Source organism: Neofelis nebulosa, chromosome 9 (genome assembly GCF_028018385.1).
Source record: "Neofelis nebulosa isolate mNeoNeb1 chromosome 9, mNeoNeb1.pri, whole genome shotgun sequence".
NCBI lineage: Eukaryota > Metazoa > Chordata > Mammalia > Carnivora > Felidae > Neofelis > Neofelis nebulosa.
In genome coordinates this window covers 78,730,834-78,756,063 of record NC_080790.1, presented here as the reverse complement: position 1 = coordinate 78,756,063, position 25,230 = coordinate 78,730,834, and the positions used below count along the sequence as shown (strand labels likewise).

At 36.9% G+C, this 25,230-nt stretch overlaps 1 protein-coding gene across 2 annotated transcripts in view; it reads left to right on the top strand.

Annotated features, from left to right (window-relative positions):
* Positions 1-25,230, top strand: part of TMEM131 (transmembrane protein 131) — a 239,272-nt gene that overhangs the window by 166,401 nt on the left and 47,641 nt on the right. For both annotated transcript variants that reach the window (XM_058684342.1, XM_058684343.1), the window contains 10 exons: positions 9,761-9,869; positions 13,053-13,161; positions 13,971-14,124; positions 14,219-14,389; positions 15,466-15,576; positions 15,672-15,806; positions 19,698-19,802; positions 21,144-21,230; positions 24,884-25,036; positions 25,137-25,212. In XM_058684342.1, coding sequence (XP_058540325.1) covers positions 9,761-9,869; positions 13,053-13,161; positions 13,971-14,124; positions 14,219-14,389; positions 15,466-15,576; positions 15,672-15,806; positions 19,698-19,802; positions 21,144-21,230; positions 24,884-25,036; positions 25,137-25,212 — 1,210 coding nt within the window. The remainder of the gene's footprint in view (positions 1-9,760; positions 9,870-13,052; positions 13,162-13,970; positions 14,125-14,218; positions 14,390-15,465; positions 15,577-15,671; positions 15,807-19,697; positions 19,803-21,143; positions 21,231-24,883; positions 25,037-25,136; positions 25,213-25,230) is intronic.

Below are 25,230 nucleotides of genomic sequence, written 5' to 3'. Positions count from 1 at the left end.
TGATGTGAGAAACCTGTTCTGCCTCTAACCACCAAATTTCAAAGATGAGAAGGAAAGTAGGTGATCTTCCCCAAGCTAAGTCTGAATCAAAGTTCCTGAGGTTCTTGTTGAGGCAGAATCATACAAGAGGCTTGTGGATTCTGATAAACCCTAGGATGTATGCCATGTGCAAAGAAAAACAAGTTATAAAGATTCCATCAGGTTTGGTTGTTAGACTTAAGGTATGGGTAAATGAAAAGGAAAAAAGGTTCAGATGAATTGGGAAGGGAAATAATAAAGCAAAGAGATATGGTAGGTAACATTAGAATGCTATTAACATCTGTCAAAGGTACCCCTTCCACCTGGCAGCTATTATAGTATACTAAATAGCAAACTATAAACTGAGGTCATCTCTTCCCCTCACACATGCACATAGAACAAGTGATTTTTATGTCTTACAGTGGAATTGAGGAGCCAGTACACAATTTGAGGGAAAAAAGTAAAAGAGAGCTATCTGGATTTTGCTTTGGCCCACAACCTCACCTTCTGGTGAAGTCCACAAGATACATACATAGGGAACAATGGAAAAAGGAAGCAGTACATTTTTATTATAATGTGTGCTGATTCAGAAGCCTAAATTCAGAGAACTCTGATAAAATGATATAGATCAAAGGGGCATGAGACTTAAGGGACCTTTGTCCATCCAGGGCCAAACCCAGAGTTTACTGCCAACTGGTGGAGTAGACCAAAGAGAGAAGAGTTTATAAACCCTAAATGAGGGAGCAAGATTGGGTAACCATATTTTAAATTTTTTTTTAATGTTTTTATTTATTTTTGAGACAGAGAGAGACAGAGCATGAGCAGGGGAGGGACAGAGAGAGAGGGAGACACAGAATCTGAAGCAGGCTCCAGGCTCTGGGCTGTCAGCACAGGGCCTGACGCAGGGCTTGAACTCCCTGAATGTGAGAGCATGACCTGAGCTGAAGTCAGACGCTTAACCAGTTGAGCCACCCAGGCACCCCAAGGGGGTAACCATATTTTAATGCACAGTGACTGTGCTCATGAGTGGGATCACATTCTGGGTGGTGTCTTGCTGTCTGACCTAGTATTTCTTCCTGCTAGGTAGAAGAACTGGGGGAATGGGTTTTGTAGAATGCTTCCCCACTATGCAGTGGGTTGAAACTGCCCCACTTGGAGTTCCTGCCTGTCCACTCTTGGGAGCCTGAGAGCAGGCTGAGAGCAGTTGCCTGGGTCTGCCGTGATACATACCCGTACCCCTCAAGGATCCTCAAGGGTTGGGACCCCACTGCAGGTGATAAGGAACAGCTCTTTTGACCTGGCCACCCTGATACCATTGAAACAAAACACAAAGGCAGTGAGCAGCAGCATTATGTCCCTTGTTTTTGTTATTTTTCTTCCTTGATAGCAACAAAGGTCCCTTAGTCCATGTATTTTTATATGCTTGCTTTCAAAAATATATTCATTTTTTTATTTAGTGACTTTGTTTTTTTTAATTCAGTTTTTTGAAAGATTGTCATCAAAGTCTCTATGGAATGAAATTGTCAGCATGTTCTCCGGTAGTGACCTTTTACATAAGAAAGTATTACAGTGAATGTTCCTGTGTATAATTTCTGTTTAATTCCTATTTATAGCAATAATTAATTACACTTTTCAAAAAATACATAATGGTGATTGTTGCTATATTAACTGATTAGTGATTGGTTTTGGCTCTTTATAGTGAAATTTTCACAAATCTATAGAAAAATAAGCAAAATAAGGACAGTATAAATGTTTCTAAAAATATGAGTTACATGTATGTTAATGCAAACACCCTTTCTAAACAAGGACCGTTCTGCAATAATATGCTTTGTTTTCTTTGTTTGATGTTAAAATATCAGTTATTTTATAAAGGTAGTAGATAGCTGTTTTGCTAGTGTTGTGGTTTCCAACAGAATGAGTTGGAAAGTATTCTCTCCTTTTGGGGCAAGAATTTGTGAAGGATTGTCGTTAACTCTTCTTTAAATGTTTGGTAGAATTCACCAATAAAGTCCACTGGGCCTGGACTTTTATTTGTGGGAGGTTTTAGAATTCAATCTCTTTAGGCCTATTCAGATTTCTATTTCTTCTTGGTCGGTTTCAGTGACTTATGACTTTTCTAGGAGTGTTTTCATTGCATCTTAGTGTTCTAATTGGATGGCATACCACTGTTCATAGTGTTCTCTTCTAATACTTTTCTTTTTTCCCTGTGAAGTAGATGGTAACATCCCATTTATCATTCTTGATTATAATTAATTTAGTCTTCTCTATATTTGAAAAGTATTTTGAGTCAGTCAAGCTAAAGGTTTGTCAATTTTGTTGATCTTTTCAAAGAACTAATGTATGGTTTTATTAATTTTCTCTATTTTTCTTTGTTTGCCATTAAAACATCCTTTTATTTGATGAATCAAGTAGATAGCAGGAGACTCCCTTTGTTCCCCTGCCACTATCATCCTCACATTTGCAAACTAAAAAATTAGAAAACCTGTTAGTCTTCCCTCCCCAACCATAAACACATACACACACATTTTAGGTTTTACCAGTCAATGAAATGCAAAGGCCTTCTTATCACTGCTCTGTGTTAACATTTTAAAATCGTTCTTTACACCAAGAATTGTGATTCTTTTTGTTCAAAAGTCTCGAGGTTAATTTATCAGACTTTCCTCCATAATAGAGTGTAATTCCTTCTGCTAGATATTTCAGATTGCTTTGGCTCCAGCCTACTTTTATCTTCTTTGAACTTTTTGATACTGATTTCTTTTGTAGCCCAATTGACCACATAGAGCACCTGTACTGTATACATGGTAATGTAGGCAGCACTCGTCCCAGTTCTTTTTCTCTCCAAAGCTCAAGTGTTTTCTCCACTGAGAAATCATCTGGTTGCATAGCTTCTTGGTGACACGTTCAGAGATACCTCTTTAGCTGTGGACGGCAGTTCATTTGCCTGTGGGGCAGACACTGGCTGTTGTTGATGGATCACCCTGCTGTTGCCTCAGTTTGAGATGTCAGATAATTTTTATTTTAGTGTGTTCTCCGTGCTGTTTGCCCGTGAGTGGTTTCTTCCATCTGTAGGATGCCTTGCACCAAGCAGGGTCGTTAATGAGAACTTTCATGTCAGGCAGACTTCAGGCCTGCAGTCACTTCCCCAAATGTGAGGATTTAGAGATTTGATGGCAAAGTACCTTTACATAGCCCAAACAATCTTCTCTATTTTTTTTTTTTTACATACAATGAATGGACCAAAACAAATGTCTTTTACAATAAACATTTTCTTTAAAAGTGAAATTATCAATCTTAAGAATATGAATGAAAGGCACCTGGGTAGCTCAGTTGGTTAAATGTCCAACTTTTGATATCAGATCAGGTCACAATCTCATGGTTCATGAGATCAAGCCCATGTAGGGTTCTCTGCTGACAGCCTGCCCCTGTTTTGGATTCTGCGTCTCCCTCTCTCTGCTCCTCCCCCACTTGCATTGTCTGTCTGTCTGTCTGTCTCTCTCAAAAATAAATAAATAAACATTTTAAAAAATTATTTAAAAAAAATGAATGAAAAAATACTGTTGTATTCAGTTCAATTATAACAGAATTAAAGAGGCAGTTTTAGGATACATTATAAGTGAACATTTTTGTTGTTACTATGGGTTATGCACTATGCTAGTTTCTTTACATAGATTACCTTATTCAATTCAACAGTCCTATAAAGTACACAGGTTCTAGTTTTCCAAATAAGGGAAATGAATCAGCTTTTTTTAATTTTTTTTTTTTAACGTTTATTTATTTTTGAGACAGTGACAGACAGAGCATGAACGGGGGAGGGTCAAAGAGAGAGGGAGACACAGAATCTGAAACAGGCTCCAGGCTCTGAGCAGTCAGCACAGAGCCCGACACGGGGCTCGAACTCATGGGACCGCGAGATCGTGACCTGAGCCGAAGTCGGATGCTTAACCGACTGAGCCACCCAGGCGCCCCTGAATCAGCTTTTTTTAAAAGTGACTTCTTCAACCATAAAAACTCAAAAGTTACTTGAAGGTATATTAGTATATAATGACACCATTAAGTCTTTATAAATATATCATTTTAATTTCATATTCAGTATTTCTACTAAAAATCTTTTAATCTATAATATATGTCTGTATATCTGCATTTGTAGCTACGTATGTATATATTTTTCCTAATATCCAGAGCCTACACTCTGCCAGTGTTTTATTAGTTTCTTCTTACTTCCTCATTCATTATTCCGTTTAATGGGCGTCAACTATATGCCAGCTTCTGTGCGAGGTGTGTGAGAACATAGCAGTAAATCAGATAGCCAAGGTTCCTGCCCCTATTGAACTCACTTTTTAGCTGTGAGACTGATGACAGACAGGTATGCAACAAAATTGTAAATCAAACCAAGTTCTAACAAAGAAAGAAACAGAATAGAATGTAAGTGAGGGAGAGAGATGGTTAGACAGGGTTGTCTCAGAGAAGCTGACATTTGAGGTAATAAATGAAGAGTAAGAAGTTGGCACCCCTAAGAAAGCTAGCTGACAAGTGTTACCATCAAAGGGAACAGTGATTGCAAAGGCCTGAGGCAGAAACAACTTTGGATGTCCTGGGAAAGAAAGGAAGGTTGAACATAAAGGGAGGGCCGGAGGGTTGATCCTGGTTTTCTGGGCTCTCGGAGGTGTTTAGATTTTATTATAAGTGCAACAGCAAATTACAGAATTTTAAGCAAGGGAGAGACATCATCTAATTAATGTGTTATAAAGGTCATAGTAGCTAGTTTGTGGAGAATTCACCGCAGGAAGTTAGGAGTCCATTGCAGTGGTCCACTTGAGAGGTAATGTTAGCTTAGACTTCTTATCTTATCAGCCAGGAAACAAACCCATCTACCATGGAAACTGAGTTATAAGAGAGCTTCCTAAGGTTTTTTCCTGTATCTTGCTACATAATATGCCATACTTAGAGACTGACATATTTTTATAAATGTCCCACCTCTGTCCATTTCACAAATATATAATATCTTTAGGATGACCTAGGCATTGCCAGAAGCTGGAGGGTTGTTGTTGTTTTTTTAATTCCCCTTAAAGGAATTCAGAGTTTCTTCATCTTTCTAGATATGGGACTCCTGAGGCAAGCATCTGAAAATAAACAGTTCTCACCTGTTAATGGACAAGATACTCAGGTTCAAGCCTGTCTGACTTTGATTGTCTGTAATGCAACTTTGAGAATATGGTTTTTCCTCAACACTTAAAAACCATTAATGCAGTATAAATGATGGAATAAATTTGCTTTGAGATATCTTAAAAGGAACATTTGCATGAAGTTTCCTTACTAATTGATGAATAAGAATGACAGATATACTTTAATTTTACCAGTGTAAACTTGATATGAGCTTTAATAAATTTGTGTATCTGTTGTTAGAAATACAATTGTTACATACTGGAAGATTATTTTCCTTTTCAAATGTTTTTCTAAATAGTTTTAGAATGTGCTGGGCCTTTGAATCTCACTTGAGAGTTACTGAACATTAGTTGGGTATGAATATCGTGAGAAAAGGCTAGAACTATATTTAGAATATGTGCAAGCTGCCTTTCCTGGGAATCTTGCCATATTTTTTTCTACTTCTCCATTATCTTTAGTATGCAACTGTTAGTAACTGATTCTAAAATAGATTGTTAGTGTAAATATGCTTAATACAAGTTAATGATTTTGTATTATTTTTCATTTAAGGCCACCAGAATAGGGGGGGAAAAAAAACCAGAATGAGCCACTACTTAAATGTTTTGTTTGTTTAGCTTTGTTTTTGATTCCTTGGAAAATGGATTTTTCCATTTTGTTGGGCTTTTTTTAATAATAAGTGAACAGTTCAGATCATTTGTATAAAACTTGAGTCAGTGGGGCCCCTGGGTGTCTCAGTTGGTTAAGCATCCAACTTTGAGTCAGGTAATGATCTCCGGGTTCATGAGTTTGAGCCCTGCATCGGGCTCGCTGCTCTCAGCACAGAGCCCACTTCAGATCCTCTGTCCCCATGTCTCTTTCTCTGCCCCTCCCCCACTCATGTGCACACTTTCCCTCTCTCTCTCTCTTTCTCAAAAATAAATAAAACATTAAAAAAGTGAGTCAATTGAATGTTTGCTTACTATTGGTGCAATAAAGAGAGAAGGAGAGAGTTAATAATACTGAATATAAAAATTTTCTTCTAGGGGCATCTGGGTGGCTCAGTTGGTTAAGCATCCTGCTTCTTTCTACTCAGGTCATGATCTCACAGTTTGTGAGTTCAAGCCCCACATTGGGCTCCATGCTGACAGCTCAGAGCCTGGAGCCTGCTTCAGATTCTGTGTCTCCCTCTCTCTCTCTGCCCCTGCCCTGCGCTTGCTCTCTCTCTCTCTCTTTCTCTCTCTCTCTCTCTCTCTTTCTCTCTCTCTCTCTCTCTCTTTCTCTCTCTCTCTCTCTCTCTCTCTCTCTCAAAAATAACTTAAAAAAAAAAAGGAAAACAATTAAAAAAATTTTTTCCTCTGGTAAGGAAAATCTTAGAGTAATATGTTACATGTGAGAAAAACATTTTTCATCAAGTACTCTAAGCTCCTACTATTTACAGTGACTGTTTTAAATAAATAAATAGTTCTATTTAGCTATTTCTGTTATGGTGTCGTGCAGGCTAATAGCACTCAAAAGGTGTCGTCGTCATTACTAATGAACTGCTACTTGCAGTCTTTAAGCGTGTTTGAAAATGGTCAAGATTCCATTCCTACTCTGACACATTCAGTAGAGCATGTGGAAGTCCTCTGCAAACTACAATGCTTTATACGATCATCTCTGTAACAAATCTTGACCTCAGGGTAAAAGTGCTCATTTGAAAAAAGAACAAAATTAATACAACCACCAAATTTTGTAAATAGATGGAATCTTAGAAAATACCTAATCTAATCCCCTAGTGTTTTACAGGCAGGAAAAATAAGGCCCAGAGTAGATGGGCAGCTTACTCAAACTGACACTTCTAGTTAAATACTTAATATCTTTTTTGTTGCATAAATTCATCAAATGGGATTGTCACGTACACTTCTGTACTGCTTTCCTTTCCTTTAGAAGAAGTATTAGTGTAGGTATGTAATATATGAAACCTTCCCGTTTTATAGTCAAACTGCTTTGTTTTATTGTTAAAAATCACACACACACACACACACACACACACACACTCTTTAAGGGATGAAGAGATTTGTATTTTAAATGATTGCTACTAATCACAACCATACTGATAATAAATATATCAATATGAACAAATCCACTTACAGCCCCAGTTAGAGATTCCAAAGCAAATGAGAAGTTCAGAAGAAAGATAAAAGAGTTAAAATACCAAAAGACCCTGAGGCCAAGAGCTCAGGCTATTAAGATTTCCAGCTCAGAAAACTGCAGAACCATCCTTAGGGTCATCATTCCAGGCCCAGTAAAGACTAACGAGCAGTGAGGAGGGAGACGCCCCACCATCTGGTAGTAAAAGCAGTGTCTGTAATCTTTATGTGTAACCAACTTTCTTCCCTGTGATAGCACACCAGTGCAAAAGGAGCAGTTTTTCTTCATACTCTCTCAGGTGGTTCTTGTACCTTCATTCCACCTTTGTAGTCAGATTCCACCTTTACGGATGTACTGAAGGGTGGGTAGGGAGACGGGGAAGAACTTGGTGACTTGCAGGGACCTGACTGCACCTATGTTAGCAGGCGTGTGCCTGGTGGGTGTCACAGAAAAGAACTGTGTTCTTTCTATGGGAAGCATCAGGCTTTGACAAGTTTATAAAGCCCCTGAAAAATCAGCAAAAAACTCCAGAAACATTTTGAGACCAAAGTAAGATTCTAAATGAATTCTTTTGTTTTTTGTTTTTTGTTTTTTTTTTTGAGAGAGAGAAAGAGATAGAGCACATGAGCTGGAAAGGGGCAGAGAGAGAGAATCTTAAGCAGGCTCCGCAGGGCTTGATCCCATGGTTGTGAGAGTGTGACCTGAGCCTAAATCAAGAGTTGGACCCTTAACTGACTGAGCCACCCAGGTACCCCCTAATTGAATTCTAAAGGAAGAGTATTGATCAAGATTTGTGTACAATACCATGACTTCATTAATACATGTTTAGGCACTAGGATGCCAGTAAAGGGCCCAGGCCCTGAACCAAGTCAGGACATCTGGTTTCCAGTCCCGCCTCTTGATGCCTAGCTACTGAAACATCACTCCATATTGCAAGGTTCTCTTCATCTGTAAAACAGGGAAGGAGATGGGGATCTTTAAGGTTCCTTCCAATGAAAAATGCTTTGTGTCAGTAAGGTAATAAAAAAGTAACTCACCTTAAACTGTATTTATTTTTCTAGTTTGCTCCAAAAGTGCAAGCTTTTATGGTATTTGTTATTATAGATTTAGTTGTTGAATAGAAAAATCTTATTTTTTAGTTTAAACTGTTCTGACCTCTCCAAGCTACACAGCCCTTCAGTCCACTGCTCAGTCCCACAGATGGGAGTACAGCCTTGCCTGGTAACAGTGGCATGCCTCACTTACACAGCCATGCCCTAGGGAGGTAGAGAAAGTCCCATTAGAAGTGGGATCTGCAAGGGGCACCTGGGTAGCTCAGTCGGTTGAGTGCCCAACTTCAGCTCAGGTCATGATCTCGTGGTTTGTGGGTTTGAGCCCCACATCGGGCTCTGTGCTGACAGCTCAGAGCCTGGAGCCTGCTTCAGATTCTGTGTCTCCCTCTCTCTCTGCCCTCCCCCACTCATGCTCTGTCTCTCTTTCAAAAGTAAGTAAACATTAGGGGCGCCTGAGCAGCTCAGTTGGTTAAGTGTCTGACTTTGGCTCAGGTCATGATCTCATGGTTTGTGAGTTCGAGCCCTGCATCAGGCCCTGTGCTGACAGCTCGGAGCCTGGAGCCTGCTTCGGATTCTGTGTCTTCCTCTCTCTCTGCCCGCTGCCCCCGCCCCCCCCCCCCCCAGCTTGTACTCTGTCTCTCTCTCTCAAAAATAAATAAACATTAAAACAATTTTTTTAAGTAAGTAATAAATAAATAAATAAATATTTTTAAAAAGTAAGTAAATATTAAAAGAAGAGGAAGAGGAAGAAGAGGGATCTGCAAAAATACCGTGGCAGAGGAGTACTGGCTCCCAAATTCACATAATTCTTCATTTTCAGGATGTTATTCAACATAGTCAGGATGTTACATTTGGTATGGTGGAGTTCTTTAAGAGGGACCCTATCAAAATCTTCGTGTCTCCTTTTCTCATATATGACTCATTATACCTTTTTTTTCCTGTTTTATGTATTCATACCTAGTGTATGGTACTAGTTTGTCTCTAGATTTTTACACTCACTTACTGATCTTAAACTCTTCCTATGGCCATCATTTTATTGCATGAAGATATTCTGATGAAATTAATGTGATGTTGTGCCAGTTTGACCTATTCTATTGATTTGTTGATAGAGCACACATGTGCCAGCAGGGCAGAGGGAGAGGGAGCTAGAATCTTAAGCAGGCTCCATACCCAGCATGAGCCCGTCGTGGGACTCAGTCCCATCACTGTGAGATCATGACCTGAGCCAAAATCAAGAGTTGGACACTCAACCAACTGAGCCCTCAGAATAGGCTCCCCTGGCCTATTCTGTTTAAAGGGAGCGCATAAAGTTAAACTTCCATTTTTTTATTCTGCTGCATGTTTCCAGTACACTCTCCAGTGTAATGTAACTGAACCATGAGACTAAAATAATGATACATATTTTTTTCTGTTTGCAGAGTGTTCGACCTACACCACAAAATGACGCTATAACAGTACACTTTAAACCAATTACGTTAAAAGCTTCAGAAAGTAAATATACCAAGGTTGCAAGTATTAGTTTTGATGGTAAGTATTCGGCTTTCACTCTCTAATGGGGTGATCTTATTTTGATAAACTAGAAGACATCTGTACTGACATCTTCATATAGAAACCCTGACCATTTTACAGTCAGATTTTGTATTACTGCTTAGGTTGGTTTATCTTATAAACCATCACAAATTCTTATTTGATTGCTTCATGAAAGAATGCAGCTTCATAAAGTGACATTAGTATTAGCAAATACATTAGGATTGGATTAAATTTTTGTAATCTGGGCTTTCACATATATACCTAGTGAATATATAGTATTTAAGGTATTTACCTTAATTATGAAGTCATTATTTTTTGTAATTGAGTGATAATGTATTTGAGTTTCAGAAGCATGTTTGAGAATAGAAATAAAGTATTCCCTGTAACAGTTTCCTATATTGGCTTTTTAAACAGGGAAGACAGCTCTGCCTACCTAAAATAATAGCCTTTATGATAGCATTGTCAAATTAGATTACTATGATTTCAAACATATATATTGTATATTTTGATATTTGAAATGTTAACCCAGACTTTAACCTATCTTAATAGCATGTTTTTATCCAGCTTTATCCCCTATACTAGAACATTTATTGAATTTGCGGTCACAAAAATTTTTAAATAGTGATTTGATAGCTGCTTAACTATGTATGTAATTACATTTAATAAGAACTGAAATCCAAATGGGGCTTTTCTCATAAGGGCCCTTGCAGAGTGAGGAGCCCTGAAGCTTATACTTTGGCTTTATCATGTAGCCACCTCTGCTCGTAGCCCACATTTCACACCTACACTCCTCATCACAAGAGAGCATTTGATCACTGTGATCTACCGAGTATAGCAGAATACTGGAAGACTCTGCACAGTGTTTGTGAGGGCATCTGTGCTTACTCCTTGCACTTGAGGGCTCTGGGGAGGATCGGGAGCAGTGCACATTCTGGGTGCCAAGCTTTAGTGTTCATCCCATGAGCTCAGAGAAAACTCCCAGAGAAATCAAGATTAAGGGGCACCTAGCTGGTTCATTCAGTGGGGCATGCAACTCTTGATCTCAGGGTCATGAGTTTGAGCCCCATACTGGACATAACACTTACTTAAATAAATAAAATGTTCAAAAAAGTTTTTTTTAAGAAATCACGACTAAATATGTGGCATACTTTCATAACCCAGCTATCAAGAAGTAGTACTGCAGAAGGTTTTGATGCCACAGTTATTTCCAGATCTTTGGTAAATTATCTTCTCTGTTGCTGGGATACCACAGTCATGTCCACCAGTATTAGCATCAGCAAGTACATTGTCTTCTCTTACTAAGAAGAGCGGCCAATAGTAATTCCTGACCCTAAGAACGTTTAGGATCCATCCTTCTGATCCAAGCAGTGGGGGAGTGTTCACCAGGAACAGTTGTTCTATGTAGTTCTCCCACACTGTTCTTCTCCAGCTCCTGAGTTGACAACCCAGTGCAGTATTTCCCTTCTTGATATAAATGAATGTCAATAATGTTGGTTCTCCTGAGATCATAGATGCTAAAATAGTATTTCTTAAATTATGTAAAATTTAATATAAAGGAAAAGCATCTTTTAAAAGTAAATGATTCGTTTCTTAAAAGTGGTTTTTAGGGGTGTCTGGGTGGCTCAGTCAGTTAAGAGTCCAACTTTGGCTCAGGTCATGATCTCGTGGTTTGTGAATTCGAGCCCTGTGTTGGGCTGTGTGCTGACAGCTCGGAGCCTGGATCCTGCTTTGAATTCTGTGTCTCCCTCTCTCTCTGCCCCTCCCCTGCTCATACTCTGTCTCTCTCTGTCTCTCAAAAATAAATGTTAAAAAAAAAAAAAAATGGTTTCTATTACCATGGGAATGGTGTCACCTTCTCCCTCCCCTTCCATCCTCCCATCCATAGTAGGAATATTGTACAGCCTCCTAAAATAATAAACCTAGTAATAGCCATATAACAAGCAGAAAGAAATGAGGTTTAATGGGAGGCATTTTTTTAAGTTTATTTTTTTATTTTGAGAGAGAGAATGTGTGCACACGTGGAAAAGAGAGAGAATCCCAAGCAGGCTCTGCACTGTCATGTGGAGCAGACAGAGCCTGAGGTGGGGCTCAGTCCTCTGAACCGCGAGATCATGACCTGAAACCGAAATCAAGAGTTGGACGCTTAACTGACTGAGTTACCCAGGCACCCCTTCTTATCTGGGGGGGAAAGGGGGGCAGAGGGGGAGTTTTTAAAATCTGAAATCACTGTCTATACATAGCCACATACTAGATGTCATACCCTTTTTGTTGTTGTGTTGTTGTTGTTTGTGCTAAAGTTGGATTACACACATTTGCAGAACTAACTGGAAGTGTTCCTGAAGTACCTTAAGTAGGATAAAGATAAACAGCTTCTTTATTTGCTTTGAAAAGAACATCTAATGGGTACCCAGATTGGATCCAACTGAATCTATTTCTGTAATTCCAGATGGATTTATTCACAACTGCTACAAAATGTAAAGATTTTACGTCATCTGTAAGGGCAATATTATGGCAGGGAGAGTCTTATACTATGAGTTCGGGTAGGCTAATACACAACACCGGATGCTTCTTGCACCATGCTACTTTCTTGGTGTTTATAACAAGACTCTGGCCATACAAGGAATGTTATTTCTTAATACAGCTGTAAACCAGGGGTTCTCCATGGGGGCCAGTTTTGCCTCCTAGGCCAGGGGACATTTGTCAGTGTCCACAGACATTTTTGGTTGTCATATCTGGGGGCTGCTACTGCTATCTAACACGCAGAGGCCTGGATGCCACCAAGCATCCTACAAAGCACAGCACAGCCCCTGCACCCCAGAAAGAACTAACCTGGCCTACAACGTTACTAGTGCCCAGGTTGAGAAGCCCTGGTGTGAGGAAAGTCATGGCTTATGGCTCTAGGGAAATAGCTCAAATACAGTGTTTTCCTCCTGAATTGTGTTCACTTGTTAATTCCTTATCTGTTTAATCCCATTACTGGAAAATTAAAATATTTTTCTTCTTTTGGATAAAAAGTGTGATAATGTGATGTAAAATGTAAAAGTCTCCTCTTTGCCAATCTGAAACTTCAGCTTTGTTTTTAAGATTTTGTCAGCTTACATCAAGTCACTCTCATCCTGCTCTGTATATAAACTCTGATAGCAAAAGGTGACAGAGATTATTTTTTATGCTTCCTTTTAGCATCAAAGGCAAAAAAACCGTCTCAGTTTTCTGGGAAAATAACTGTTAAGGCAAAGGAAAAGAGTTATTCTAAACTTGAAATACCATATCAAGCAGAAGTTTTAGATGGGTGAGTTTCTCTTTAAAGTAAGCTTTCTAAGTTTTCACTAATCAGTAAATTTTGTTTTCCTACTCATTGACCCTAGCAAAAGTAGTATCCAAATTCACATAAACTCCATGGAATTGTTGAAAAGAACAACTTCCACTGTAAAGGAGAAAAATCTCCTGTTTAACTTTTTAGAAGAAAAAGGTAAATAGGATGATATAATGTGGGCTTAAATAAAGTCTTAATGATTCAGTAATACAATAGAAAAATGAATCTATGATTTTTAAATAATATTCAAATCATTGAAGCTGTTTCTGTAATTCCTTCTGTAACATACAGTCAGTTGTGGCTTGTTATTAAGGTATATTGTCACTTGAAACAAAATCATTTGTATTCCTTAATAAACTTATAAACAGTCGTCTAGAATTACAGCTTTTTATAAATGGGCAGTAAAATATGTAGTTCATTTTCTGATTATACTTGAAATAATAATAGTTCAATATCCCTCTTGGTAGGGACTCATCTTAACAAAGCTGGTTGCAATAAAATGATGAACATGATTTTTCTTAAGTAGCTTAAAACTTTTTCTGTTAATACGTCCTTGATTTTACTTGACTTCATATAATTCAATAGAGAATAATTCTTTATATTACATGTCAATATTTTGTAAGCTAAGTTTTGTTTTAAATCATGTGCAATCTCTAAAATATTTATAGTTATACTTCTCCAGTTATGTCCTTAATGCTAAATGTAAAGTTATTAAAAACAGAAGAACTTAGATTTTAAATTAACACATGGAGGTAAAAATGATTTGTTTATGTTTTTTCAAATAGTTATTTGGGATTTGATCACGCTGCAACATTATTTCACATCCGAGACAGTCCTGCTGATCCTGTGGAAAGGCCAATTTACCTTACGAACACTTTCAGCTTTGCAATCCTCATTCATGATGTATTGCTACCAGAAGAAGCCAAAACAATGTTTAAAGTATGTCTGGGAACACCCATACTTTTGATTTTACTAATCTATCAACTAGATGATGCTGACACATTGTTTTTTTTTCTCTCCCCTCACTTCCTAGGTTCACAACTTCAGCAAACCAGTCTTAATTCTTCCAAATGAATCAGGATACATTTTTACTCTGTTTTTTATGCCATCCACATCATCCATGCACATAGATAACAATATTTTACTTATTACCAATGCTTCTAAATTTCATTTACCTGTGCGGGTATATACAGGATTTTTAGATGTAAGTATGTTACCTACCTTTAAAATTTTAACTCTACCCGTCTTTTGTGTGTTCAGCTATTATTAGGCAATCATTTTGTACAGGTACATACTTAAATTTTGCCATTTTCTGAGCTCTACAAGTTGGTGTCATCCCTCCTCAGTCAGTACTTTTCAGATAACTGGTTTTCATCCTTCCCAGCGGCCATCTCTTATCATGTCACAGTTGAATCCTTCCCTTACAGCTTGTACTTAGATCTTTCCCACATTGTGCTTTCTCTTGGTTTTGCTTTTAAACTGTTACAATCATGGGGAAAGTAAAAACAAACTAAGTAGGAGAAAATAATAAGCAGAAAAAAACAATACTACAGGGAGAGTGAAGAGGAAAGTATTTAAGGAAGAGATGACTCAAACTAGGAAATACAAGGTGAAGAAGAGAGTCAAATAATAAAGGTGAAAGTAAGGTGGTAAAGACACACAGTTGGGAATAGTAGGAAAGAGTAAAGGTCTTTCTAATACAGAAAATAAGCCAGAGGAAAAAAAATCCAAACTAAGCTGTCCTTAGGATAATCAATGAAAGAACTTTAGATAAGAAATAAAACTGGTAAGAAAGATATAAAAGCTAAAAAGAAAATGAGAACATATAAAGATGTAATTCTCCAAAAAGCCAACATCAATAAGAATTTCAGAGCTGGGGATAATTGCAGAATTATCCCACTTCTTCATTTGTTTTGCTTGAATAATTATATATCATGGCTGCTCTCATGAATGCATAATGTTTCCTGAGACCAAGGATTTTTTGCCTCATCCTCTAGGGCTCCACTTAACCTTCCCTAGTACTTTATCTTCCTATTTCTTTTATGTGCCTTTAGAGAAGCAATATTATTCCATAGAGACTATGAATGTTTTCATTTCTGATTACTCAAAATATTTCATTGTACAGAATGCTTAATTATATTTTATATATGTGTATATTTGTGTTTATTGACATAAAATATAGAAACCTTAGGATATCTTCATATAGCTACTTTCTCTTGATAACATTCTTTTATGTAAATGTGATTGTATATTTAATCTAGTTCTTTCATATCTTTTCAGTACTTTGTATTACCCCCTAAAATAGAGGAACGTTTCATAGATTTTGGCATATTGAGTGCTACAGAAGCAAGTAACATTTTATTTGCAATTATAAACAGCAATCCAATTGAGGTAAAAAAATATATATATGTTTTTATTCTAAATCACATTTAAGGATTTTATGCTAGTGCTGCAATAATCACTTTCATATCTTTCTCTTTTTTAAGTTGGCCATAAAAAGTTGGCACATCATAGGAGACGGTTTATCGATAGAACTTGTAGCTTCTGAAAAAGGCAATAGAACTACAATAATTTCAAGCCTTCCGGAATTAGAAAAATCCTCTTTATCAGACCAGTCGTCAGTAAGTAAATTTTCTTATTGTTGCCTTAAACTTAGATGTATGTCTAAACCCCAAGTAAAAAACTATTCCTACAACACATATTTCAGTTAATATTTTTGTGAGATTCATAGTAACATTTGTTATTTGATATTAAAAGGTTCTTGTGGGTAATCTACTTCAACCCCTCCTTTTATATTGAGGGCACTTGAAGCCCAAAGGAGTAAGTTCTGCCTTGTCATAAAAAGTTCTATAACAAAACTTAAATAATCTCTTTGTAACACAAGTGTCATTATAAGAGAAATCCCCATAGGTACTAAACTAATCCTGTGTTCATTGAATTTACTTGGCCAAAAAGATGGCCCTGCACACTGGCAGAAAGTGTTTTCGATTATACAGAATATTTGTGGCCAGTTTTCTGTACTGATGAGAGGAGAGTATCAGTGAAGCAAACACTGTTTGATCCCTTTCTAGATCTGCCCTTGTACTTCTACTCTGTTGTATAAATAGGTACATTTGGTCATAAAGGAGCATGAAACAGAGATAACAGATATATTAGTCAAAGCCCTTTCCACTACTGAAAGTGGAACTTGGAGTTTATACCTACTCAGAACAGAACTAGTAGAGTCACCTTGTATGAGGAGGAGCTTAACATATCCATCCATTAAGCTAAGGATGGAACTTTTTGTGGCAGTTTTAACAAAAGAAAGATAAAATGTCCTTACGCACAGAGATGGTTGACAAATAGGCTTCCATGGAATGCCATAGGCTATAAAAATTGATTTAAACAGTTTATACTAGAAGGATCCCCAAAAATAGTTATTTTGGAGAGCAGTTTGGCAATATATACCACTCCTGGGAATTTTTCCTGTGGAAATAATTTGAAGAAGTAAAAGCTGAGAGAATGGAGATGTTTATAGTAACATTACTAATAATTCAAATACTTGGGAACAGTCCAGTACATAAAGTAAATCATGATTTTATGATTGAATATGAAGTAAATAAAAATTTGATGATTGTGTGTAGAAGCTTGGAAGAGGATTTATGAAAAGGGGGAAAACAGTACTGACATATATTCTAATTGCAACTATGTAGCATTCAAGCTACATAATCAGATATTTGTGAATAGTGGTAATTTATGGCTGTGTATATTTCAGTAACTTATAGTGTATTAAATTTGATTCAAAAATAAAGCCTCCTTTTAAAACAAAGATATATCCATGAGAAGTAATATTTGTCACTGCAAATGAGATTTTATTTTTAATAGAAATAGAATGCTGAAAACATAATAATTAGGCCAGCCATTAATGTATTCCTTTCAACAGTAAAGAGTCAAATCATGTGTATATCTGCTCCCACGTGGTTGAGTTTTCTGTTTCCTAGTAAGACATTATAAACCAAATAATTCTAGAAATCTGGATCATTTCCTAACAATAAATAGCATATGTTAACACATACTATTTAAATTTGAGAGGTCCATTTAACAACAGAAAGCCTGTTTGACAATTTAGGGTTTTAGAATTAGCTTTTATATGAAACTCTAAATTTAAAAACAAGGGACAAAAAGATGAGATCATTGTTATGAACTCTTAAAATAGGAAGTTGTAGTGAGTTGCCAACTTCAAAATAGCAACTCCACAAAATGATTTTTTTAAGCTTACAGTGCCTAAATTTTCAACTGTTTTCCCAAAACCCAAAGCTATGAACTAAATTAGCATCCTGTTCCGTATGAAACACACATTGCCAACAAGTCCATGACCTTCAGACCTGTGTTCTGATTTGGGCAGCAGGAGTCATGATGAAAGTGTTAGAATTGCACAAAACCAACACAGAAAATGCTTCTAAAAAAGGAGAAAGCGAGTCTGTTTGGTGTGTCGACATTTGTTATTTTAAGGTAAATGTGAATTCTAGATAAAATATAACTACTAATAATTGAAGTACAGCTTCACAAACTGAATTACTTACTTGCCATTGGGAATCTCACAATTGAAGAGAGTGTGGAAAGAATGACACTGGACCACTGTCACACACCACTCACAAAAACTGACTCAAACCAGATGTGAAAGACTTAAATTTAAGACCTGAACCCATAAAGCCCCTAGAAGAAAACATAAGGGTAAGTCCCTTGACATCAGTCTTGGTGATGATTTTTTTGGATCTGACTGCAAAAGCAAAGGCAACGAAAGCAAAAATAAACTGTTGGGACTACATCCAACTAAAAAGCTTCTGCGTAGCAAAAGAAGCCATCAATAAAAGGAAAAGACAGTGTACTGAATGGGAGAAGATATTTGCAAAACATGTTTCCAATAAGGAGTTAATATCCACAGTATGTAAAACAACTCATACCACTCAACAGCAAAAACATGAGCAGTCTGATTTTTAAATGGGCAGAGGATTTAAATAGTCATTTCTCCAAAGAAGATATCCAGATGGCCAACAGACACATGAAAAAGATGTTCAACATCAGCCATCATCGGGGAAATGCAAATCAAAACCACAATGAGATGCCACCTCACACCTGCCAGAATGGCTGTCAGAAAACAAGAAATTACTAGTGTTGTCAAGGATGTGGAGAAAAGGGAACCTTCATCTGTTGGTAGATACAGCCACTGTAGAAAATTGTATGGAGGTTCCTCAAACAATTAAAAATGGAACTACCATATGATCCAGTAACTCTACTTCTGGATATTTATCTGAAGAAGACGAAAACACTAATTTAGAAAGATATATGCACCTGCATGTTTATTGAGCATTATTTACAGTAGCCAAGATATGAAAATAACCTAAGTGACCATCAATGGTTGAATAAAGAAGATGTGGTTAATACGCAAACACACACACACACACACACACACACACACACACAAGGATATTAGTCATAAAAAGGAATGGAATCTTGCCATCTGCAGCAACATGGATGGACCTTGAGGGCATTATGTTAAATGGAAGAAGTTGGACAGAGAAAGAGAAATACTATATGAGTTCACTTAGATGTAAAATATAAAAGAATAAAACAAACCAAGCTCATAGGTAGAACAGATTGGTGATTGCTGCAGGTAGGGGGTGGGGGTGGCAAACTAGGTGAAGGGGGTAAAAATCTACAAACTTACAGTTAAAAATCATGGGGATATAATGTATAGCATGGTAACTATAATTAGTAATACTTATTGCGTATGTGGAAGTTGTTAAGAGAGTAATCTTAAAAGTTCTCATCTCAAGAAAAATAAATTTTTAATTATGTGTGGTGATGGATAGTGACTGGATTTATTGTGATCATTTCATAATGTATACAAGTATTGAATCATTATGTTGTATACCTGAAACTGATACAACGTTATATGTTAACTATACTTCAGTTAAAAAGAGGTAAATGCCAGAAACATCAGCAAATAGCTTGAGAAAACAGATAAAATTTCCATACTTCTTTCAAATTTTTATTAACTCTTCTTTCTTTCCATTATATTTGACACTTTCGTATGACGCAATAATCTCAGTTGCTTTGAAGGCATGATTATTAATGTGACAGTTAAATTCAGAACTTGAAACAGAACCAACTTTGTACTTGTACCCTAAAATAGCTGAAGGATTGGTGGAAAGCTGTGTCCCTTTGCTCCAGCTCTCACCCTCTGTGCGGGTATAGGTGTGATGTGTGAGGACCATACCCCTTTCCATCTTGGTAGATGGGAATCAGATTGTTCCTCAGGAAGCCAGTTTTCTTGGTGGCCCATGGAATAAGTATCAAAGGATGGACATTATTTTGAGATATTTGTACAAGATGGTGTGGCAATTCACTGTCATACACTAGACATACATAAGAATTCAGAAATCACTTCATCACAATAGCTCTCTTTACCATTTTAATAGGAAACTTGAGCTAGCAAGGCTAATGAATGATGTCATTTCTACTACATACAGGTAATATTAGCTTCAGGCTATTTTGCAGTGTTCAGAGTCAAACTTACTGCAAAAAAACTGGAAGGGATTCATGATGGAGCCATACAGATCACCACAGACTATGAGGTAAGACTATGGGGATTCATGTCAATGAGGTATTTCTGATTTAGTCCTTTTTTTGTTTTCAATAGAAACAACTAAGTTTACTGATAAAGTTACACTTTATCTGTTTCATAACCTTTAAAACAATGGTGTTCATTAGCTCATAGTTTTCTGATAAAACCCAAACCTCTTAACTGAAAACAACTTGAGAAAAATGGCTTTGGCACACTTACAATTGCTCTGTTAGAAACCTGCTTAGGTTATAGTACTGCAAAGACCCTGACTGAAATTCCTGAATTAGATTACTGATTCTTCTGCAATCATTAATATCATCCTGTGTGATATTTCCAAAAAGGAAGATACAGTCGAAAACTCACATCTTAATTTGAGTTCTTATATTTACATGAGTCATTCTAAGTCAAGGGCAAAGTGAAGATCATTGAGTGAAAGACTCTTTGTGGTGTCTAACATGTTGCATTTAGTGGGATTTTGAATGGATATATTTCTGCCACACCTAGATTTTAATTTAATATTTTAATTTAATATTTAGCAGTTCTTTGTGAATTTGAACACTACTAGATTCAACAAGTTGCTGCCCTTATTCTCCAACCTTTTTTCATCATATACCACCCCCACATGAATGAAAGTGAATTCAGAATAAACATAATTAGTGATATAATAATAATATATAAAAATAATAATTAGAATTAAAGTAATAATAAATGATTTGTTGGGAGTATGGCAAATTACCTCCAAAAGTAAAGAATTCCTGTTAATCACTCATAATACAAATAAGTGCATTTCATAGCTATGACAAGTTTTTGTTAGTATGGATAAAAATGAAAACTAGGAAAAAATATCTTAGAGAAGTATCTTTGTAAGTTATGAATAGAGTATGAGTTGATATTCTAAATCTATAATGTTCAACTCATTTTTTAATTAAGTTGATGTTAATTTATTACTATATACAAAAAATAGAGAACTATGTAACTCTAGAAAATGCTGTTTTTCATACATTGTTTTAGGAGTACAATTTGACTTTCCTTGTTAAATTAATAATCTGCAGAATAACCTATTATGAAAATCTGCTCTTCATTCCTTTCCCATTGTTTGGTCTTATTTACCATGTTTTCTTTGAATCACTGAGCAGTACATGGAAATTTACTGTATTTCAGAGCATTTGATGGAGTACATTGGTCAAGTTAAACGGTATATGTAGGTAATTTTAATATTACTTTTGAGTTGATTATTGCTAATATAAGTCCCAAGTTGAGTTTTTTTACATCTTCAAAACTTAGGCAGTAATGATCAAGATTACTCTCAGACTTAAACACTTATTTCCTTATGGTCTACTTCACTCCACAGATTCTAACAATTCCTGTGAAGGCTGTAATCGCAGTGGGTTCACTGACTTGCTTCCCAAAACATATGGTTCTTCCACCTTCCTTTCCAGTAAGAGATTTAATTTATAGATTTTTTTTGTAATTTTTTTCTTTGCCTTTACCTCTGTGTCCCTATAATCTAACAGTAAAGTCAGTTATTCTTTATTAATTGCTTATTTTAAGGTAAGACATTGCACCAGCTTCCACAGGAGACACAAAGAGAACTAGTTCCTTCTCTCAAAAAGTTTTCGATCAAGAATGGGAAATGGATCCATGATGCATAAATGTAAAGCAGGATGTAGAGAGTGCCCTAAAAAGTATAAAAATGAAATGCTGTGAGGGAAATACATATGTAATTGATAAAGGTACATGTAAACTGGCTTAGAATTTCTTTTAGCAGGGAAAATAGGGGAGGTAAAAACTTGCATTCAGGACCCTGGAGTCAACCTGAGTATAGACACAGAGGCAGTAAAGTCTGAGATGGCTTTACACAGTAGTGAGTTGCCCAGTTTGATAAGAATGGAGGGAAATTTGGGGCGCCTGGGTGGCTCAGTCGGTTAAGCATCCGACTTCGGCTCGGGTCGTGATCTCGTGATCCGTGGGTTCAAGCCCCACATCAGACTCTGTGCTGACCGCTCAGGGCCTGGAGCCTGTTTCAGATTCTGTGTCTCCCTCTCTCTCTGACCCTCCCCCGTTCATGCTCTGTCTCTCTCTGTCTCAAAAATAAGTAAACGTTTAAAAAAAAAAAAAAAAAAAAGAATGGAGGGAAATTTAAGAAGATGGAATGACATGTTGGAGTGATAGCATGAAAAAAAAAAATTAGCACATTTAAGTCCATGAAAATTTAAAGTTTTTAAGCAGAAGCTTGACATCATCAGAGCTGAGTTTAAACTTTTTTTTTTTTTTCTGGCAGAAGTAAATATAAGGTGAATTAGGAAGTGACAATAGAGTGCCTGAGGCCAACCTAGGCACTCATACAGAATCTGTATGAGAAGTGTCAAGAAGAGGTTTGAGCTTAGGGCATTGGCAGAGCAATAAAGCCCTTTCATACCTCTAAGCCTTGGCTGTTTGTCTTGAATGCCGTTCCTCTTCCCCTACCTTCAAAGAACTACACTGTCTTCCAAGATTCAATTCCATTGTCATCTCTTCCCTGACCATTTCTTGACTCCACTAGACATTACTAGGTGTTACATGTGTGATCTTAAAATGATTTTAAATAAGCTCTCTTGCAACAGGCCTCACATGTGCTTTAAATATTGCCTTATGTGTTGGTCTCCCCAGTAAGACTCTGAGTTCATCAAAGAAAGGGATGAAGGATCTTTTATCCCCAAAGCAGGCAGTTAGTAGATAATGGGTGGCTGAAGGAGCAAAATAATGGAGACAAGAACTTAGGCAAGAGACATTTCACATTTGAATTGTGCTTGAATATCCTGAGAAGGTCCTACTAATTGAGGCAAGTATGGGTAGGATAGATAGAGTCAAAAATATGACTTAGAGTTTGAACCTAGAGAACAAGGAGAAAAGAAGTAGGGAAATCAAGAGACAGCCACTGCTTTTTGCAGAAAGATGATATGGTCAGTTCAGGGTACATGGGGACAAATGTAGAAGTGTCCCCTACCCTGTGGAAGGAGACATGATGGGTTAAGAGAAATAGTGCAGTGTAAAATCTTAAATAAACCTAAATTCAGAGTTGAGCAACTTAAAAATATAAATTTTGAGTTAACAGGTCCCACACATTTAAGTTGGGTCTTAATGAAATTTTTGTCTTGTGATTCCACTTTGCATTGACTGTACAGAACTCTTGACTTCATTATTTATCCAAAAAGACCTTGTTCCATTCTTCAGTTGCCTTTTCAATCAGTGATATTAAACACAGAATAAACCCTAGAAGGGAATAATTCAGTAGATGACACAGTGAAAGGCCCATGGATGGAGTAAACGAGAAAGCATCTGTATAAAAACAAGGTGTTGGTTTTGAACTACTTTGGGTCGAACTTCTAGATATCTTCAGGTGGCTTACAGGACCAAATATTTGCTTGGAATCACAAATTAACTTGATGTTACTGCATTAGTCAGGCTGCTATAACAAATTACCATATTGTGATGACTTAAACAACAAACATTTACTTCTCACAGTTTTGGGTGCTGGGAGATCTGGTGTTTGGGGAGGGCATTCTTCCTGGTTTTGCAAATGGCTGTCTTCACTGTAACCTCAATTAGCCAGCAGAGCCGAGAGGAAGGGCATGCTCTTTTGTCTCTCCACTAATCCCATTCATTAGGACTCCACCCTTATGACCCGATCACCTCTCTGAAACACTACTCCGAAATACACCTCTAATATTACTAGAACATTGAAGGTTAGAATTTCAACATATGAATGAGGGGAGAGGGGTTCACATTCAGCCCATAACAGTCATCAGGTTCTATAAAATCTCTTATCTAGTGGAGTATATTCGTGCCAACTAATGAAAACAGTACCTCCAAATAAACATTTGAAGTAACTCATAGTTTAATACTTAATATTTGAATACCATTGTAAAATAAACTTTTGTATCTGTTACCTCTTTTGACCCCACCCCCACCCCCACCCCCCTGAAAGACAAGACATGGACTTGAGTGAAGTGGTTATTACAGGTGCATGAAGACCAGGTAACTGCCAGGAACACACAGCTGGTTAGAGGCCAAGCTGGGGCTGTCAAAGGCCTTGTGCTTCCTGCTCCTGTGTTCTCCCCATCATAGCAGCACACCTGGCCTCTCATAGCTGTCTGCTGTTTCCCTCTGGCTGGGCTGCAAATGATGAGTGTTACTTAGAACCTTACCTTCATTCAGCTCTTTTTTCTGTACACTCTCTTAACCTCTGTGTCTTCTAGTACCAAATATTAGCCCAGTGGGTATGATCATTTTCGAGACTTCTTCAAATGACTAGGAATCAAATTATAAGGTAAAATTCTGTACTCAAACAAAAGAAAGATTATAACATAATTCTTATTGAGGATTATTTAAATCATTCAATTTTTTACTTAAAATCTGATCCCCTATCATAGGGAGAAGCATACAGTTGATAAGAGCAGTCACTGGTTATCTAGTCATTTAATCTGCCTGCTATTTTAATAAGATACTTGATAACCTGTATTTTTAAAAGGTATCTCATTTCTCTTTGGTACAAATGACATTTTCTTTTAAAAAGAAAAAATTTTTCCTAAGGAAATCTGATTTTTGTTTTTGTCTTGTTTGGCTTTTGATTTTAAAATTAAATTCTTTCATCCTGAATTTGGATACTTTGGGGGCAGCCTGGCCTTGGTAAACAAACCTTGCTTCACAAACTGACAGTGACCATTTCCTTTATTCAGAGCTGTCTCTGTTGGCATCCTCGTTTTTTTAACATCAAGTGTGAACATTTTTTTTTACTTTCTTATTTTAATTCATTTTCATAAGAGTGCAGAGATTTGTCCCGCTAGTTTTTCTATAACAGGCTGTGAAAAAAACAAATTGTGTGTGTGTGTGTGTGTGTGTGTGTATGCGCGCGCACACACACACACACACACACACACACACAGAAATAGCAATATAGATATATTTGAGAGGGCTCTGATTAACAAATTAGAGATTATTAAGTGATAAAAATTCTAAGTATCCTTTGGGCTTCAGTTTCTGAAAAATATGTCTGTCACCTCTAAATTGTGTGTTCTTAAGAAAATGAGTTTGTTTGTTTTCTTCCTTCAGGGGAAAATAGTTCATCAGAGCTTAAATATTATGAACTCCTTCTCACAGAAGGTGAAGATACAACAAATACGATCTTTGTCAGAAGATGTGCGATTTTACTACAAACGGTTACGGGGCAATAAGGAAGACTTAGAGCCAGGAAAAAAGTCAAAGGTTTGAAAACGTTGTGTTTGAGGATTCCCATGTGTTAGTATTGTGTTATTGTGACCTTCTGTGGACTTGGGATTCACAATTCTCCTGTGCCTCTTTGTAGATTGCAAACATTTATTTTGATCCTGGACTGCAGTGTGGGGATCATTGCTATGTTGGCTTGCCTTTTCTATCCAAATGTAAGTTATCTTGCTATT